General features: G+C 43.0%; 1 protein-coding gene across 8 annotated transcripts in view; it reads left to right on the forward strand.

The window, feature by feature from the left end:
- PRUNE2 (prune homolog 2 with BCH domain) overlaps window positions 1-19986 on the forward strand; it is a 216883-nt gene that overhangs the window by 114432 nt on the left and 82465 nt on the right. For 6 of the 8 annotated variants that reach the window (XM_055123834.1, XM_055123833.1, XM_055123837.1 and 3 more), the window contains exons 1-2: window positions 7381-13707; window positions 14016-14778. In XM_055123834.1, the coding sequence (XP_054979809.1) occupies window positions 7458-13707; window positions 14016-14778 (7013 nt within the window). In that variant the 5' untranslated portion in view covers window positions 7381-7457. Of the gene's footprint in view, window positions 1-3608; window positions 3765-7217; window positions 13708-14015; window positions 14779-19986 lie in introns of those variants that run through there. The other 2 variants (XM_055123839.1, XM_055123832.1) reach the window with 2 other exon arrangements.

A 19986-nucleotide genomic window follows, 5' to 3' on the forward strand; every position in this document is an offset into this window, starting at 1 on the left:
GAAAGGAAACTCTTGACATTGTCTCAATACCAATAAGACTGAATCAGGTTTGGACCTTTTCATTAGTATAGAGAGGACATAAATGTCGACTCTTAGGACTGCATTCAAATCTAAGCTTTTTACCCCCAGCATGCTAAGTGGCTCACATAGATCTTATTTTGGTCAATAATTCACTTGATCTGGAGTTTGGGGCCTCCCAGAGGAAAAATAAGTAGAGTGTTACCCAAAAAGAGCTTGATCATAAGAATAACCTGAGGTGGGCGAGAGAGATAATACATAGGGTGGGGCACTTGCCTTGTACACTGCTGATCTGCATTTGATCCCTGGCACCCTATGTGGTCCCCCAAACCTTCCCTGAAGAGAGAGCTGAACACTGCACACTGTGCTTTTCTTACATTTTTAATTTGCTCCAAAGCTAGAAACAAAATTGAGAATTTTTATGAATTTAGGAATACAGACACTTTCCATACAGCTCAACTTGTTTGATTTCAGATGGTCCACATGGTCCACAGCTGCAGGTCCGGAAGCCTCAAAGCACCATTAGGATGGTACCGATAACCCCCACCACTGTAGCGCCCAAGTTGAATGGCCCAGATAACCCCAGCACTGCAGCACCACACCCTCAAATTCTAGACTAAACCTCAGGTCCAGCTGGCTGAGAATAACTGGGGGATCCGGGCCCTCTGAGCATCACTTGGGAGGCCCCCAATATAATGGAAATTAGCGCTTGTAGCACTGTCTGTCGTCCTGTTGTTCATCGATTTGCTCGGGTGGGCACCAGTAACGTCTCCATTGTGAGACTTGTTGTTACTGTTTTTGGCATATTGAATATGCCACCAGTAACTTGCCAGGCTCTCTGAGAGGGATGGAGGAATCAAACCTAGGTCGGTCATGTGCAAGGCAAATGTCCTACTCACTGTGCTAATGGAAATTAAATTTATAAAAAATAAAAATATACTTGTCTCTTTTCTGTACACAATGAAAAAATTTGAAAAGAAATTTGTAATCTTGGTCAAAGCCTTCAATCACTGGTGCCAAGATATAGGTCATTGATATCCACCCTTACTTTCCTTGGAGACTTTATCTTCTTTCATACCTCAGAGTGGCAGAAATCTCTACATTTAGGCTCTTAATGGATATCACCAAGGATCATTTGAAATAATTGTAGCTATTGAAGGCACAATTTCTTTAACATGAGGATTGACTAAATAAATACTTCCTGAATGTCTGCTTCTATTGTAGGTGAATTAATTTTTAGCACCTGTGTAAATATTATTATTATGTCCCCTGGACAATAAATAAAAGCATGAAAGTAGAAAGTAGGAATTTTCAAAATATGATTGAGGAAGTATTTGAACGTGCTACTTTTTTGTTACTGAGTCAATACAATATTGATCAGAAATATATCCTGCAGCCTTTGTGAATTCTCCTGTGGTGACCGCAGGAAGATAAGACAAGCTTGAAGTGGGGAAGCTGCCGAGAACTGGGTCCTTTTCTGCCAAGTGTCTAATGCTTCACAGGGACCCCAGATATTGAGATTCAACCCAGCAGAATTGTAGAATGTATGTTTAAAAATCCTTTCAAGTGGCTAAGCCACAGGTTTCAAAGAATAGTCCCATCAACCTGGGTTTGGAAGAAATCTGTAACCAAATGCACTGAACTTTTCACAGCCACTCCTGCAGGTAAAGAGAAGCACTTCCACTTCATGTGCCATAAAATTCCATATTTCTATATATTTTAACAGAAATTGTTAATTATATGATATATAATCTAATGACTTTGCATCAGAAAATGAAATGTCATAGAATCTTTTTCTATATTGAGTATGTCAATAATTTTGTTGTAGACTCTGGTGATGAATGATATGTAATAATCATATGTGTATTTGTACTGTACATATTTATAATAGTTTATAAATATTAAAATTTATAAACTATTATAAATATGCATAAACTATTACAATTTATAAAACTATTATAAACATGCAGTTTATAATAGTTTTATAATAGTTTTCTGCATAAGAAGTTAATTTTGTAAATATATCTCTGAAGTCATTAAACAAGCATTTCTTGAGCAAAAGGCATATGCTTTGCATTATGCTTGGTACAAACTTGAGGTATTCACTATTTTTTTTTAAGGAAGAGAAATAATCATGGCAATAAATGGTTCTCATGCAGTTAGTAAACTTAAAAAAAACAGCATATATCTCTGGCTACTGTGAGCCAAAGATTTCAAAGCTCTGTTGTAGTGGATGCTTTTCTGTAATTAGGCATTTTTCTTACATTGTTACATAGAGCAAACACATCTGACATCTCCCTAACACAGATATTCTGAACTTTTACAATGTGATCAAAAACACTTGGTGAATTCAGCCTTATTCATCTTTGGGAATTATGTTTGGAGTTAATAATAATCTTAGAGTATATTTATAAAAAAGAATATTTTCTTATATATTTTCCAGTAAAAATGATCAGCTGACACTTATGTAGTTTATGAGTGATAAGAATGTACTTTTTGCCAGTGCAATATTTTAACAAACATTTTAGGAAAAATATCAAGATGTTTGTCCCTGGGACCAAGCAATAGTAAAAGCAGGTAGGGAGCTAGCCATACACTCAGCCAGCCCTGGTTCATTCGATACCTTGGTTCATTCAATCCCCTATATTGTCCCCAGGCCTCACAAAATGTGATCCCTGATTGCAGAACCAGAAGTAAATCCTGAGCATCTCTACATATAACCCCCACAAAAAAATTTAAGAAGTTTGTCCCTTATTCAAATCTTTCTACTAATAATGGCAAAGACAATAAAAGAAATCAAACAGAACAAAGCACAGTTGGTCCTGAGGCAGTACAGGTTTGAACAAAGTGAGTTTGTTGTGCATTTTTTCCTTTTTTTTTACGTAGGACTTTGCACTTTATTTTTTATTTTCACTGTAGTTGAGGCCGTTTGGTTACAGTAGTATTGATGTTTATGCTTTTGATGTACTAAGTCACTGTACCTTTACTGCCACGAAAGTGCCAAAGACCCTCCTAGTGTCCCAATTTTTCTAGTTATTTCTAGTCTGCTTCCCCAGCCCCTCACATACTGCTTGGTGACCTAATTTCTTCAGTCTAAGCCCCAGGGTTTACTGTCATTAGTTTCTCTGTAGACTGCCTAAGAGTAAGGTCACCTGGTATCTGTTCTTTTCCTTCTGACTTACTTCACTTAGTGTGACGCTATCTAGCTTTATCCTCCTTGCAGCAAAAGGCAAGAGCATAGCTTTCTTTATAGCGAAGTGGTATTCCATTGTTTATGTGCCAGATCAGTTTTCCTTATAGCTGAGTGGTATTCCATTGTGTATGAGTCACATCTTCTCTATGCACTTATCCTTTATTGAACATGTGGGTCATTTCCATATTTTGGGTGTTTCAAATATCACTGCAATGAACATAAGTAACAGATTTATATTTTAAGCAAGAGCACAAATGTTTCCAAACATTCTCAATCCAGATTGTTTATGTTATTGACATATAGGAATATCAATGGTTGGACTCCTCAGAGTAGACATGTTTGTAATTGCCCGGCGAGGGATGGTCTGACATTAATCGCAAGTTGCCTGCTCTTTCAGAACTGTATGTTCCACAGCATTGCCAGTGATCTGAAGGCATTTGCAGACAAGTTTGGCTTTGATGTCCTCCTCCTCTTGGCCGGCTTCCTGTCAGACGAGCAGCAACCGCGAAGACAGATAGCTGTGTACTCTGAGAACATAGAGCTGTGTGGCCAGGTAAGAGCCTCCTGTTGCCACAGTCACATTTCACTGTGTCCTACATGCTGGTGTGGAGAACCACCATGGAAGGGGACAGTGGCTCATTGACATAAGAATGTGGATCTGAGACAAACTTCTGGATTAAGAGCTCTAGTGTTGCGTATTTCAGAAGAACCCAGTATGTCTTGTGCTTATAAATGGAACCCATCAGAGAAAGAGCACTATTTTCCCCACCCAAATGTAGCCAAGTCTTCCTTTGGATGTCTTTTATATTTGAGTGCCATTACCCCATAGTAACTGACAAAGATTATTTTACCTTCAGCATGATAAGTAGATAGTACTAACAAAATAGATCACTGGCATATGAAACCAGGTTGTTTAACAATCAACACGGGAACATCTAGGTTTTGTAACAAGAATATCACATAGATAGGTTTCATCATTAGTTTTTCCTTGCTAATGATCACTGTACCCTAAGTAGCTAAAAAAAAAATCTTGATTGATTTTTTTTCTACAACTTAATTTTTTTCCATGTGTGGGAGTGGCATTGAGGGTATAGTGAGGAGACCTGCCATGCACTCAGGGGACCCAGGTACCACCACTGCCAATCCACTGGGATTTCGTGTGCCCAAGACCACCCATCAGAGCTCAGGGCCCACCAGGGCTATACCTTTCAAAGCTAGGGGTGGAGTGGTATGTGATGCAGGGAATCTAGTTCTGGGTCTCACACATCAGACTGGAGCTCAAGACCTTTGGGTTCTCTCCCCAACCCCAATTCTCATTTTCTGTCCCTCAAGAGATCCACCTTGGCTCTGGTCACATAAAATCACAGATATCTGTTAGGGGCCTCTGACTCTCTGTAGTCCCTGGCCCCGTGCACCTGAAGTGAAGCCTTTGTACTTTCTCATCTGATCACATAGTGTGACCTTTGCTTCACCAGTCTGATTTTCTCTGAGCTTTGCTCTGCATTGGATTTCGTCACTGAATTTTATCTTGAATCTCTGATTTTGGAGGGTTAGAACTCAGGTTTTTCCAAACCTCCAGTTTGGTGGTTTTCAAATGGCTTTTAACAGCAAAATGGCTTTTAAGTGGGTTAAATTAAATAGACAAAAGTGAGCTAGAGACATAGTACAACAGGCAGGGCCCTTTCCTTGCAGGCACTTCACCCCACCCGGGTTTGATCCCCAACATCACATATGGCCACCTGAGCCTGCCAGGAGTGACCCATGAGCACAGCTGGCTATGGCCCCCAAACAAGCAAAAGCTCATTAAAATAGGCAAAAGTTGAATAGTAGAGAAAGGGATTAGAAGACTTGCCATGAACCCACCTGCTTCTCTTCCTGACCTTAGAGTCCTGGCAGCAAAATGAAGGCAGCTCTGGTCTGCAGAAACTTCTTCAGCTCTTGTGGCTGCATTTGGTGAAGGCTTACCTGTGCAGTTCAGCTGCAGTTCAGTGTCACCTGTAAACTGTATCATTGTCACATTATTTAACTTCCCTGTGTCTCTCTTTCCTCAGTGACAAAATGGGGATCAAAGATGTCTCTTCTGATAAGTTCTGTGAAATGTATTGTCAGGAGACTTCATCATTGTGTGAACATCAAAGCATGTCATTGTACAAAACAGATGGTTCCACCGACCACACACTTACTCTATATGCTGTGGCTTATTGGGACCACTCATGTATATGTGGTCCATTGTTGAATGAGACAGTACTAAGAAGTGCCTGACTAACATTCTAGAATAGAATTGTTATAACAAAGGGAATATGAATTTACGATTCTGATGGATGCTACAATATCCCCTTTCTCCTTCCTTTTCATGAGGTTGTATTAGCAGCTACTTGTATATGTAGCTTCTAATGTACATATGTGTGCATTGAAATCATATCACGTAGCTGCTAATTATATGTGTATGTATTTAAATCTCTGTCCCAGGTCAGAGGGCTGGCTCAAAGGGATGGAGTACAGTATACTGGAACCTTGCATTTAGTCCTCAAAACCATACAGTTCCTTTAGCACCACTGGGGCAGCCCCACCCCCACCCAGCATTACTGGGTATGACCCCAAACAAACAACGAACAAAGATTTAAAAAAATAGACAAAATAAGCCTTATCCTACAGAACTATTAAAGGGGATAAGGTAACCATAAATGTCACTGCCATATCAAAGTGCTTCATTGATGTTCTTTATAATTATTAATATCTCTAAAAGTATGTACTTCTTTGTTTTTGTTACTATCCTAGTTAAGAGGCTTAGAGTTCAAAATATCCATAACACTTCTTAAAATTCACTAAGAGGGCAGAAGCTGCCAGGGTCCAAGTACCCCTGAAGAGCTCTGCCCAGATACTGCTTTCTCTTTTCTACTTCCTCCTCTGCTTTATAAAATTGTGGGTAATTAAAGCATATCCCGTATGCATGCTTATCAACAAGTTATTTGTATCTTAATCTCTCAAAAGGTCTGTTTTGCCTTATCCTAAAACTTTACTACTTTCAGCAACCAGCATTGTTTCTGATTTTTACAAACTTATGTTTTATTCCTATTGGAAAATGATGTCTTAAAACACCAAAAACAGATTTCAGATGGCTTCAGATCTCTCTACCTTCACTTTCAGGAGCCAGAAAATATGAGCAGTTTAATTTTTGAGTAAAATGTATAAGTTGAAAGGATTAGAGAAAGAGCTATTGGCACATGATGTAGAATATCTCATGTTTTCATTGTAAAAGTTTCAGTTGCTTAAGTTCTTTTAGATGAATACTGGAGAGATAGCCCAATGGGCTGGAGCACAGACATCGCATTCAAAGCCAAGTTTGATCCTAGTATGTCCCAGTCCCCTAAGCACCACTAAGAATGATCCTTGAGTATGGAACTAGGAGTAGCTCCTGGAGAATCACAGGATGTGGCTTCTCCCAAACCAAATTAATTAGTTAATTAGTTGATATTTAAAATAGATGAATGAATGGGGGCTGGAGCAATAACACAGCAGGTAGGGCGTTTGCCTAGCATGCGGCCGACCCGGGTTCGATTCCCAGCAACCCATATGGTCCCCTGAGCACCTCCAGGGATAATTCCTGAGTGCAGAGCCAGGAGTAACTCTTGTGCATCGCCGGGTGTGACTTAAAAAGCAAAGTATAATAATAATAATAAAATAAAATAATAAAATAGATGAATGAACATATATCATATCATGTTAAGGAAAATCAGGAAAGACAAATTGTTGGAGCTGAAGAGATAGTAAATAGGTAGTAGGGCATTTACCTTGCATATGCTGACCCAGGTTTGATTCCTGAGATCCCATACAGTTCCTAGAGGTCTCCAGGAGTAATTCTCGAGTGCAGAGCCAGGAGTAAGTCTGAGCACCTCCTGATGTAGCCCAAACTAACCTCCCTCCTCCCAGAAAAAAAGAAAGAAAAGAAAAGCAAACTGAAAAGCACCATAACTTACAAAAATCTCTGTGCTCCCTACCCCAACAGATTTGTTGTGAACTGGAGGAGTGCCAGAATCCTTGTCTGGAGCTGGAACCCTTTGAATGTGGTTGTGATGAGATCCTGGTATATCAGCAGGAGAATCCCTCAGTGACTTGTGACCAGGTTGTTCTCCTAGTCAAGGAAGTCATCAATAGGAGGTGTCCAGAGATGGTCTCCAACAGCCGGACGTCCTCAACAGAAGCCGTGGCAGGCAGCGCCCCACTCTCCCAGGGCTCCTCTGGCATCATGGAGCTGTATGGTTCTGACATAGAGCCTCAGCCTTGCTCTGTAAATTTCATAGAAAACCCACCAGATCTCAATGACTCTAACCAGGCTCAGGTGGATGTCAACATCGACCTTGTTAGTCCAGATAGTGGGCTGGCCACCATCAGGAGTAGCCGTTCATCTAAAGAGAGCTCAGTATTCCTCAGTGATGACAGCCCAGTGGGAGAAGGTGCTGGCCCTCACCACAACCTCTTCCCCGGGTTTGACTCCTATAGTCCAATTCCCGAGGGGGTAGTTGCAGAGGAGCATGCCAGGTCTGGAGAACACACACAACACTTTGATCTCTTCAGCTTTGACCCGGCGCCCATGGTTTCTGGGCAGTCCCAACCATCTTCTCATTCTGCAGACTACTCCCCAGCAGATGACTTCTTCCCTAACAGTGACTCATCAGAAGGACAGCTCCTTCATGGGCCAAAAGGACTCAGTGGGGTAGGGATCAACACATCCAATTATTCATCCAGCTCGCTTTTGTCAGGGGATGGCAAAGATAGCCCTGTGGAATTTGACGAGGACTTTGTCCAGAGAGATGAAAGTCCCGGGGGTAATTCTGAAAGAAATTTGAACCTGACGGGCTTTACGGGAGATGAATCTCCTTCTCCAGAACGGCTGGGAAATAGTGGGAAGAAGATTCCACCAACGCCCATGAACAGCTTTGTAGAAAGTTCACCAACCAGCGAAGATGCGGCTCTGCTATATGCAAATGATCTGGCCCCCAAAGCAGATAACACAACAGCTCACACAGGGCCGCCGCAGACACGTGCACGATGCAGTAGTTGGTGGGGTGGTTTGGAAATTGATTCTAGAAACATTGCAGAGGCGTGGAGTTCCAGCCAACAGGAGTCTGTCTTCCAGAGTCCTGAATCATGGAGAGATCATAAACCAAACCCATTGGAGAGGAGAGCCTCTGAGTCCATGTTTGAACCAAAGAGTCTTGAATTCCCAAAGTCAGTTCAACCGGACTCTGACTTGGGTCAACCTGGGTTGGGCAGCAATGCTGTACAGGACCAAAATGAAGCCATTTACCAGTGTCAGAACCTGCCGGCTGAGAAACCGCATTTGCAGAATGCATCCCAGGTAACAAACCACTTGATAGAAGACTTTGCAGCTCTGTGGTGTTCCAATGGCTCTCCCACAGCTATGCCGGAGCCCTGGGGAAAGCCCCAAGACCGTGACCAACCAGCCACTGCAGCATCCTTCCCAACCTGGAGTGCACTTAGTAAAGATGAAGATACTGATGCTTTGAAAAATACCTGGAATCTGCACCCAACAAGTAACGAGGCACCTTCTGTGAGGGACCTGAATGAGTGGGCCTTGACCAAAAGTGGGTTTTCTTTTCCTTCAGAAGACCTAGGGGAAAATTCACCCAGTGAAGCAAGTAGTGGAGCAACTCCAGACATCTGGGATGAGAAGAACCATGACTCCAGAAATAACATTGTAGGATCTGGAACACCCAGGTCTAATCGGGATCATGGCTGGGCTAGTTCTAAGTCAAGTCCAGAGCCAGAGCAGAAGAGCACAATAGGTAAAAAAATGAGGGGGGCTTCATATGAAAAGGTGGATTCCTGGAACTTTTTTGAGGAGAATACCAAGAAAGAAGGGTCGGATGTCCTAGCTCCTTGGGAAGATTCCTTCTTAGCATACAAGTGTTCTGACTACAGTGCATCCAACCTTGGGGAAGATTCAGTGCCTTCACCCTTGGATACCAACTACTCCACCTCTGACTCTTATACGTCACCGACATTTGCTGGCGAAGACAAAGAATCAGAAAATAAACCTTTTGGTAAAGTGGGAGGTGTGGCAGCAAGGGGCATGGAGACTCCTGCAGAGACAGCTGAAGAGGCCCCTCAGTCTCCTCAGCAGCCTCCCAGACCTCGAATTAGCTCAGATCCTGGGACCTTAGAGATGTGGGCTTCACCCTCCATGGAGACCAGTCCTGATGTGAATGCTGGTTGTGCCCCGGGTGATGGTTTACTTGACACAGAGACCACAGTGGACACAGTTGGCACCTCAGAAAAGATGCCAGAGCAAAGCCATCAGGCGAGTTACGATGACCCAGGCCTCGTGCGGCTGGGCAGTGAGACCAACCGCCAGTTTGCACTTCTGCAGAGCAGCACCAACTCCCGACATGCAGCCCCCGACTCCCTGGAGTCCTGGAACGGGATGGTCCTGGAAGACACCCAGTCCACAGCCACCATCTCTGATATGGACAATGATCTGGACTGGGATGACAGTAGTGGCGGCATGCTGGTGCCAGGAGAAGGTCAGGCCCAAGGCTACATAGCTGAAAGTGTCGAGCCTGAAACTCGATTTTCAGTGAAACAGCTAGAACCCTGGGGTGTGGAATACCAGGAATCAGACCATGCAGATTGGGAAGGCCCCGCCCCTTCGAAGCATGGCAGGGATTCTGCTCCTGATGGCTGTCACCTGCCCCATGAGAAGAGTGGGCAGCTCATTGCAAACAGCATCTGGGATTCTGTCATGAGAGAGAATATGTCATCATCAATATTCTCAGGGACGTTGTACGTTGCAGACTCAGAGCAAAGCAATCCACCTCTTGGCAATCTGCACTCATCAGAAGTTGAGGGGGACAGTGTGTCAGATATGCCAGAAACTTCTGAGGTCAGTGGATTAGGAGCATTTACACCTGGTCCTGACACACAGGACACACTCAGTGTGGCCTTGCCACAGGATTCTGCATCTCTTATGACCACAATGGCCAACCCAGGGCACTTTGAATCCTCAGATCCATGGAATGATCTGAGCAATGTACAAAGTGAAGCTCAAAAGGAAATGCATGGGACTTCTGAGAGCGAGTGCTTTGGTGAGGAGGAGGTGATGGCTAGAGACCTCATGATTTCTGGAATTGGACCAGGTGGCCAAGAACACTTTTCTCTAGACTCATCTGAACATGGAGGAACCAACTATGAGTCAGGAAGGATTCGCTCCCTTTCAGTTCCAGTCAGTCCTCAGTCAGAAGAACCCCTGCAAGTTTTAGAGTCTGAGAAAGAATCTTTCAGTTCAGACCTGTGCGATAAGCAAACAGGCCAGTCTCCAAACCACCTGCAGATACAAGAGACCCGCGAAGAGCACCTCGCCAGTCTCAGAAATGCCAGTGAAATTTCAGGGAGATGGGATTTAACAATAAGCGTCGACTCACTGGAAATGGCTCTTGAGAAAACTGAAACATGCAATATGATGGGACCGGAGACAGTGAGTCCTGTGTCACTGCAACAGTGTCCCCCAAGTCCCCCGGCTTGGGATGTCTCTGCAGACAGGGAAGGGCAGCAGATCAGTGGCACAAGTTCCGAGATCATCAAGAATCTTGAAGTTCAGTGTACTGAGACCAACATTCTAGGAGCCAGTCCAACTGTAAATGATGACAGATACAGTATTTCTAGTGAGTGTACACATTCAAGTGTGTCAAGTCCGTGCCTAAATGATTCTTCAGCTACACAACCCTCCTGGGACCATGAACTCAGTGCTGAGCATCAGAAGGAAAATCAAGGCCATTGGAGTCATAATGAAATAAATGCTATTGATGGCCAAGTGGAAGTAATTGCTGGAATAAAGAACATGGAGGAAGACAGACTGGACAGATTTCAACAGAACATCGATCAGAAAACTTCTGAATTTTTAGAGGTTTGGAATGACCCAGTAGATGGGAATGCCATCTCCTCCCTATCCAGCCCTGAAACAGGCAAATGTCTTGAACCTCCAGGCACATTTCAGGAAAGAAATCTAGTGATTCACCATCAGGAGCAAAATGAACCAACTGAGAATTCTGGAACTGTGCAGCCAGAGAATGCCAAGTTCATTTCCCCAAGCTCAGAGTCTGATAGAGATGATGAAGAGTCATTGGAGAAAGAGACCCCTAGCCAATTTAGTTCACATGATTCTGAATCCTGGAGATCATTGAATGAATCCAGAAAGTTCTTGATCACTGCTGATTCCAAGTCTGAGGGTAGTTCAGAGCCAGCTGGAAATGAGAACAAAACAAATGAACTCTGTGACAGTCAGCAAAGTAGCCTTGAACACTGGGATTTTTCCCCACTCAAAGAGGCTGAAATGCATGTGCCTACAGTGGATAAGGATAAGGTTCCCTCTCCAGAGACGGGAAATATGGCAGATACCGTATGGCAAACAGCTCCCGAGATGGAACCCAGGAGTGAAAACTGTTCTAAGATGGAAATGCTTGGCTTCTCGACGGAGAGCACTGAGTGGTGGAATACTTCCCCACAGGAAGGCCTGCCAGTTGCAAGTGCATTTGAGAGGGATCTGTCTAACTCAAGTGATGTTATGGAGAGTAATTCTTCAGTATACCAAAATGTGGGTCCCTGGGGAGTCCCCATTCAGGGTGACACCGAGTCTATGGCAGCACACTGTGTGAGTCCTTTCAGTGACAAGCAAGAGTCACCCTTTCTGGACAGTAATGGGCAGAACTTCCATGAGCAGTTTTGGAACATTCAACCAAGGCAATCAGATCCAGAAGCTGATCAGCTAAACGAGCTTGTGACATTCGACCAAGTTAAAGAAGACAATTCAAGAGAGCAAGGTTCTGTGTCCTTCTCTGATGATGAGCTCAAGTCTGAAACACCTACCCAGGAGCAGTGTCAGAGTCCAGGGCAGTCTGCCTGGGATCAGCCTGACCCAACATTGGCTCACGCAGATGAAAGTGCATCCATTATATCCAATGTTCCAACCACCAAACATCAAGAAACTGTTTGGTGGGAACAAGAAAACTCTTACATCAATGGGAAGACTGAGTCAAAACTTGCCTCAGAATACTTTCCTGTTGTCCATTCTTCCACCCAGTTGATGGAAATGTCTAGCTCTGAACGGGAAGACTATCCTCCCAGTGAGAAGCCACAAGGCACCTCTACTCCTGATATTCTACATGGCAGTTTCCAAGAGAGTGGGCAACTGACCTCAGCATCACCTGATGTGTGGATGGATGCCAAGCAGCCCTTCAGTCTGAAGGCAGAGGGTGAGAATCCCGATATCCTGACACACTGCTCTTCCCAGGCTTCCAGCAGCCCAGATATATATGATGAGTCTGATAGCAAACAGGCCCAGGAGGCAGTGGGGGCTGACGGGGAATCCAGTGAGCTCTATGTCACCAAGCCGAAGACGGATCAAGAGCCTGATCAGGAGCCTGAGGAGGAATTCATTCCGTCAGTCTCAGAACTGTGTCCTGAAAACACAGTCTCATTGCCTCCAGTTACTGAGCCAGCGAGTGTCGACGATGCATCTCAGCCTACCTCTCTCGCAAGTTCTCCTGAATCTTCTGAAACACGTGATGAAAACAACACCGGGTTAACAACATCTGGAGAAAAAGCCGACACAGAGAGATCGCCAGCTTTGGAAGCTGTTGATGCAATAGTCCCAGCGATGGAAAAGGCAGGGGCCAGCATTTTTGTAAGTCACCCAGAACCAGTAATAAAAATCAGTAGCTCTTGGACAGCCGAGGGCCTTTCTGTGGATGGCCAGGAAAATGCAGGGGCCTTACTGGAGACTGAGCAGTCGCTGGCTAGTGAGGCTCTTGCTGTGGTTCGTGGAGCTTCGCCAGCCTCAGATGCTTGTCTGGATGTAAGTGACGCTGCTTTTGACCACAGCTTCAGCAAAGCCTCGGCTCTCAACACATCCACAGGAACCATAGACGACATGAGTAAATTGACCTTATCAGAAGGCAACTCTGAAATGTCAGCAGACGGGGATGGCGGGAAGCAAGATATCTGCTCATCGGAAGCGTCATGGGGTGATTTTGAATATGACGTCATGGGCCAAACCTTGGATGAAGATTTAATGAAAGAGCCTGAACACTTTCTTTATGGTGGAGACGCTCCCCTAGAGGAAGACTCGCTGAAGCAGTCGCTGGCGCCTTATACACCTTATACACCTCCCTTTGATCTGTCTTACCTCACAGAATCTACAGCAGCTGCCGAGGCTTCAGAGAACGAGTCCCTAGGGAGTGAAGCCCCAGAGATGTTGCTCTCTGCCCCTCCTGATCCAAGCAGCAAGGGAGACCACTCTGACACCGTGGACAGCCAGCCTGGCCACCAGCTGGTGGTCCTGCACATTCATGAAGACCCCAAGTCACATCCTTTACCTGAAGGAACTGACAACTCGGCCTTGTCCCCATCAAGCATCGACTGGGAGGTAGAAACGGAGAATTCAGCAGTACCAGTAGGTGGAGACATAGGACCAGCTGATGGTAAGTAACTTCCCACTCTTGCTGTTTTTGTTCACTTAGCATTTGTGAAACGCTCTTCCTACCAATGTGAGTGGGGAGGCACCAATTAAATTTGTGATGTGATTTAACACAAATCTTGTGTTGCTGCTATGGTATTTGTGGCATGTATGATGCCTGATAATGTAAAAGCAAGTGGTATAGCTCTGCCAAATAGATTCCTTAAATCACCTCTTTCAGACATAACATTTTTAAAGATCACAAACCCCAACACATAATGTGCTCACAAAATCACCTGCTCTGCCCTTCTCACCTTTATCTTTCACCTCTAGGTGCCAGCAAGAGGATTTCACAGTTGGGAGATGAGAACATCATTCCTGCTAAAGAACTCAAAGAGATCAAATCCAAATATGAAGAAGAAACGTGTCTAGAGAAGAATGATCATCATGTGCTACACATGGATTATATACTGGTAAACCATGATGGGAATTTATCCCCAAAGACAGATTCTAGTGAAGCAGGAGAAAGCATGCCGGATTTGAAGGAATTTCATAGAGATACCCAAGAAATGGGACTGCCAGGCGCTCTGTTAGCAAGCTCTCCTGACACATGCCAATCAGACTCCTTCAATGAGACAAGCCCTTACTCTGTGGAGAGAATAGCTTTAACAGATGATAAGAGATCACCTCTGGAAAGCCCAGGGCAAGATCCAAGTTGGATGGTCTTGGGCCATGATAAGGCTGCTAAGCTATCATCAGAAACCAATGACTCGTGGCCTCAAGAAGATGGCAAGACTGTGCAGTCAGCTTTTACTGTTACCTTGGATGATGGTTCCCAAAGGCAGGTTCTGGGAGAAATGAAGCCTACAGATTCTTTAGCAGTAGAGGAAGCCTTTGGTCTGGGCAGCCAATCAGAGCTGAGCAAGAGCCAAAAACAGGCTGGTCCAGAAGCCGTTCTTTTGCAGACGGTCACCCATGACAATGAATGGGAAATGCTCTCCCCACAGCCCTCTCCGAAGAATACCATCCCTGAAATGGAAATGGAGGAGGAGACGGAGTTTCTTGAGCCCAGAGCAAGCAAATCAAAACCAAATGAGTAAGCTAAAAATTCAATTAATGTTTTTACCTGAAAGCAATATTTTATTAAAAATTGGTATAATGTCAAGGGATTATAAAGTATGAACATCTAGATGATGAGTCATTGCTTTTATTTATTGCAATGCTTGCTATCTGTAGAAACAGCTGTTGGGCAATCATATCATAATAGTGGTCATAATAATATTGTAATTTCAGGTAAGAACTGTCCTTCACCATCTACTTTTAAACTTACCCTACTAAATCCCCACCAACTCAATATCTTTATTATTCTGATTAAACATGTAGCTGGAACTGGGGATGGGGGTGCACTAATTTATGCATAATGCAAGGCAGTTTGTGCCAATTCTTACAACAATTCTAAGGTATTAATCTGTATTTAATATATGCTGGTGGGAGAGAAGACTTGGGGTTCAGAAACATTCTATGATTTCCTAGAAATAAGTAAACACAGCTGACACTCCAGGGTTCAAAGTTTCCAATGACAGATTCCATATCTGCTTTTCTCAAGCAGACACACACACCCCCATCACACAAGACAAGAAAATTATGATCCCAGACATACATGAAATTTACTGTTAGGAACAAGGAGATTCTACCACAGGCTCAAAAGTTCAATGGGAATATTTCATTCTCTAATTGGCAGAAAAATGAGCACCATCCATCAGCATGACTCTTCACTCATTCATTCATTCATTCATTCATTCATCCATTCATTCTTCCATCCATTAATTGTATGGTGTTTGAAAAACCGCTCTGTTGATGTCTGAATCTCCAGTGATTGAATCAGAGGAACCAGCATCTCGCCCTGTTATCTGGCTCTCAGGCCCTGCTCAGTTGAGGACTTGTCATTTCTCTTCATTTGCCCCATAAAGCCCCCTTGCTTCCCAGGAACTAAATCCATATTGTGGAAATTTTACTAGGACAAAGAGAATAATCATGTCTGCTCCTTACAGGCAGTGGAGAAAGGCATCTTTTTTCCTACTTACTTGGAGAACATAAAGGACTTCCATGTCACTTTGAATGAAAGAATTTCTGTTCCAGCCCCTCTCTACCATTACTAGCTATATGGTATATGTGGGAGTGCTCTAGCCTAAACTTCCTCTTCCATAAATTTAATTCATGTGTAAATAGTAAGTGAAATATGTCCAGGAGTGCACTGGTGTTTACAAATTGCATTTCTTCATAAAAGGAACAGAGGAAACAGAATAACAGGGGAGTTGGAGGCTAGTTAAGTGTCAGAGTGAGAGCAAATATGCTCTATTCCAGTGTAGTTTCTTAAATGCAGACATTTTCCAGTTAATCAGATTTTTTTCCCTTTCTGTCAAGCTATTTCTGTCCAGAGAGACGTCAGATCTGTTATCAGGGAGCACAGCAGATGGAGCCCAGCGGTCCTGCTGGCACTGTTATAGACTGAGTTAAGAACTCAGGCATCATCAAGTTGGCTCTGCTATATTGTTTGGCTTTTTAAAGAAAAATATTATGGGGTTTGGGGGGAGGGGAGAAGAAACATACCTAACTTTTCTTTCATTGCGAACACAATTTTATTAATTATAAGAAATAATTTCCAAAATACTGCCGCACACCTACCCTCGCTTACATGCTTCCTGGGAGAACTTCCTTTCCCGCTCTGGACAGACTCTGATACAGTGACTGAAGAACAGCATGGAAGGACTCAGGCCCCCTCTCGAATCGCCCTTTCTCCAAGCAAAGTCCCCTCCTGGGCACACCACTGCCCTGCACAGCTTTGAGGACGTGGCTTCTGCCAAGGACCGGGGCTTAATCCTCATTCTCTGCTGCTCCCCCCCACCCCCCTTGGCTGGCTCGTCTGGATTTTTCTTTTCATCCTCTGACTTTTTTTCCCTCTCGCTTTTTTGTTCTGCATTCAACTGAGTGAGCTCTTCATTTTTATCTGTGATGCATTTTAGCTTGCTAACATTTCCAGGTCCTTGACAAAATTTTCACACTGTTGAAACGTCAGCTTCCAAATCGCCGTGATGGTGTGTGTGTGAACAACACCTCTGTGTCCTGTGCTTGGAACTCAACTCCTGGCAGTGTGCTTAGGGTTCACTCTAGCCAGGCTTGAGAGAACCTTCTAAGGTCAGTGCCTTTATCTGTACTATCTCTCTAGTTTCTCTGGTCCTCTTAGGCTTTGAGTCTGAGAATCTCACAGCCCTCTGAAATCCACCAGATGATCATATCCAATATCCAACAATATCCAGTTGTCTCACCAGCATCTATTTTTTTCAATACAATTTCTTTGCTCATTCTTCTTCTCTTGGCCCCTGTGATAGCAAATATGTTCTGACAACTGGATAAGCTGGGCGCATCCTACTGTTATTTGTCCTTCCATTGGCATAAGTCATTGATGCTGGGTGCATTTGAAGTCTTCCTTCTAATCGGGGTGTTATGCAGATCTACACCGTGATTCTGTAAAGAGGAACTGAAGCCCACCAGCAGCAGCCTCACTGAGCAAGTGAGTGTTAGGAGTGCACATGATCAGGCCACCCTGCTGAATCAGGAATTGGGAGCAGAACCATGCCTTCTGTTCCAACACCTTCTTCCAGTGTTTCTGTGGAGTGTGGTGGCTTGAGAACCACTTATCTTAATTTTTTCCAGTCCTCTCAGAATTCACAGCTTAATTGAGGAATTAGACATAAGAGAAAAGGTAGATAAAGGGGGACAAGGAGATAGGACAGTGGGCAAAGTGCTTTCCTTGCATACTGACTGTTTGCAAGTCAGTTTTGACTGTCCAGGTTTGATCCCTGGCACTTCATAGGGCCCCTGAACCCTGCCAGGGTGTGTCCCCCCCTAGCACAGAGCCATGGGTAAGCTCAGAGCACAGCCAAGTATAACCCTAACATTCACCCCCACAAAATATAGATAACAATGTAGTTTTTTGATCAAGATAGTTAATAAGCAGAGTCCATTTAAAGATAAATGTACTTATGAGCATTTGTCACCAACCAGATCTTATGCATTAAATATATTCATCATCCCACATTGTCAAGATGATTGTGTGAGGTAAGAATTATACAAGGGAAAAAATAAATGTTCAGTAATATCAAATAATCGTTCCCTCTGGTTCCTTCTAACTACTTGCTAGTTAGAAAGCAGAGGAATTTTGGGAGGGGCCGGAGTGATAGTACAGCATGTAGAGCGCTTGCCTTGCATGGAACCAGCCTGGGTGCAATATCTGGCACTACATATGGTCCCCTGAGCCCCACAAGGAGTGATCTGTGGGCACAGAGTCAGGAGTAAATCCTGAAAACTGCCAGGTGTGGCCTATAGCCACCCCTCCCCACAAAAAGAAACTTGATGTATGTTTACGATTATAGCTAGGTCATACTCAATAACCAAAATAAATGGTCCCCATCTGTAGCCTAGCCAAGTTAACACATAACAATTAGCCCATCATAGTTTATATATTATTTTAAAAAATGGAACTAATATTAAGCAAGCATGAAGCCATTGACATTTGTAAATTCAACATTTAAATTATTAAAGAAAATTATATTAAAATGTAACAATTGAACCACAAATGCATCAACTTTATCTAGGTGTGAGTCAAGGAACTAGTTGTTCAAGGGGATGAAGGGAAATTGGTTTATTTTTTTTTTGAGGCCCTTTATGGAAAACCCAGTATTTGCTGGAGCATAATGTTACATGTTGCTTTTATTTTTAGTTAAGAATCAGGCAAAAGCAGTGAGTGATCCTTTGGCTCAGAGTGGTTTAGGCATAGAAGAAACAGAAAGAGATGAGAATGCAGAAAAGAAATGAATCATGGTGGTGAAATGTGTGGACACAAGACTCTCATTAAAATGCTGAGTTATGGCTTGTCTTTGGAAGTTTGATGCCTCCTAGTTGTACAACCATAGAGCATATTGTAAATCTCTAAGAACTGATGCCACACATTTAGAGATAATTACGTCGAGAAGTTTTCTTCTTCAGAACTTCTAGCCAGAGATGTAGAAAGGCTGAGAATGGAGGATAATTTTACATGGCTTGCTTTTGTCTCATCCTTCTCCCAGATGATGTCCTGGTCTACATCCTACTCTGTGTAATAATTTCTGGAAATATTTTTCTAGAATTTGAGAGAGAGAGAGAGAGAGAGAGAGAGAGTGAGACACTCTCTCTCTGATTTTCTAGTGAAGAGATCCTGGATGAAGATTCTCTCTTCATTATTTGCTCACACAATGTTTGCTCGCACAATTATTTGACCACCCAATGTTTTGGGGTGTTTTTTATTGTTTTTTTTCTGGTCCTGCTGCTGCCAAATTATGTGACCTTAAGTCATTTGACTTTAGAAGTCCCAGTTTTCTCACTTGATAAAATAAACTGAATCCCATGGGGAGATCCCATCTCATATTTTTTTCATTTTTATTTTACTTTTTTAAAATGCTATTTTTCCTTACACTCTGTATCCTGTGTCCCTCCTCTTACCCTCTTCTCTGCAGATAATCTTGATTTTATTACCAGTATTTATAATGTATATCCTTGAGGGTTTTTTCCTGCTTATTAATTATATCCTTCAGTTGCACACATAATCCAAATACTTGTCTTTTTCCTTCTATCTTACAACACTTCATGCAATCCCCATGAGTTTTTTCTGTTTTGCTGTGAAGAGCAAAATTTCACTTGTTTTTTTGTTTTTGTTTTGAAACCATACCCTGCAGTATTCAGGGCTTACTCTGTGCTCAGGGATCACTATAGGTGGAATTCAGGGGAACTCCCTATATGATGCCAGAGATCAAATCCTGGTTGACCACATGTAAAGGCAAATGCTTTACCTACTTTACCACCTATCCAGGCCCCAAATTTCACTTCTTATAGGTTTTATTCCATTTTTTAAATGTTCCACATCTTTTTTATATGTATTCCATTTCTTTATTTCATTCCTTATTTAATTAGCAATAACATTTTATTATTTTATTGAATCACCATGAGATATGCAGTTACAAAGTTGTTCATGATTGAGTATCAGTCATACAGCAATATCATTTTGCTCAGAAAATTGTGCTGATAAAAATCTTGGAGTGGCACATAGTTATTCACAACTGGATATATTGAGGAGATACAGTAAATTGATAGAAGTCTGAATGTGATGCTCTAAGCAAAAAATTCTTAATTTTCCATTGTGAACTCTATATGCTAACAAGGTGATTTTCACATCCTAGCTGAAATTTGTGGAAATGTACTAAACATTTGG

The sequence above is a fragment of the Sorex araneus genome, chromosome 1, assembly GCF_027595985.1.
Source record: "Sorex araneus isolate mSorAra2 chromosome 1, mSorAra2.pri, whole genome shotgun sequence".
Lineage (NCBI taxonomy): Eukaryota > Metazoa > Chordata > Mammalia > Eulipotyphla > Soricidae > Sorex > Sorex araneus.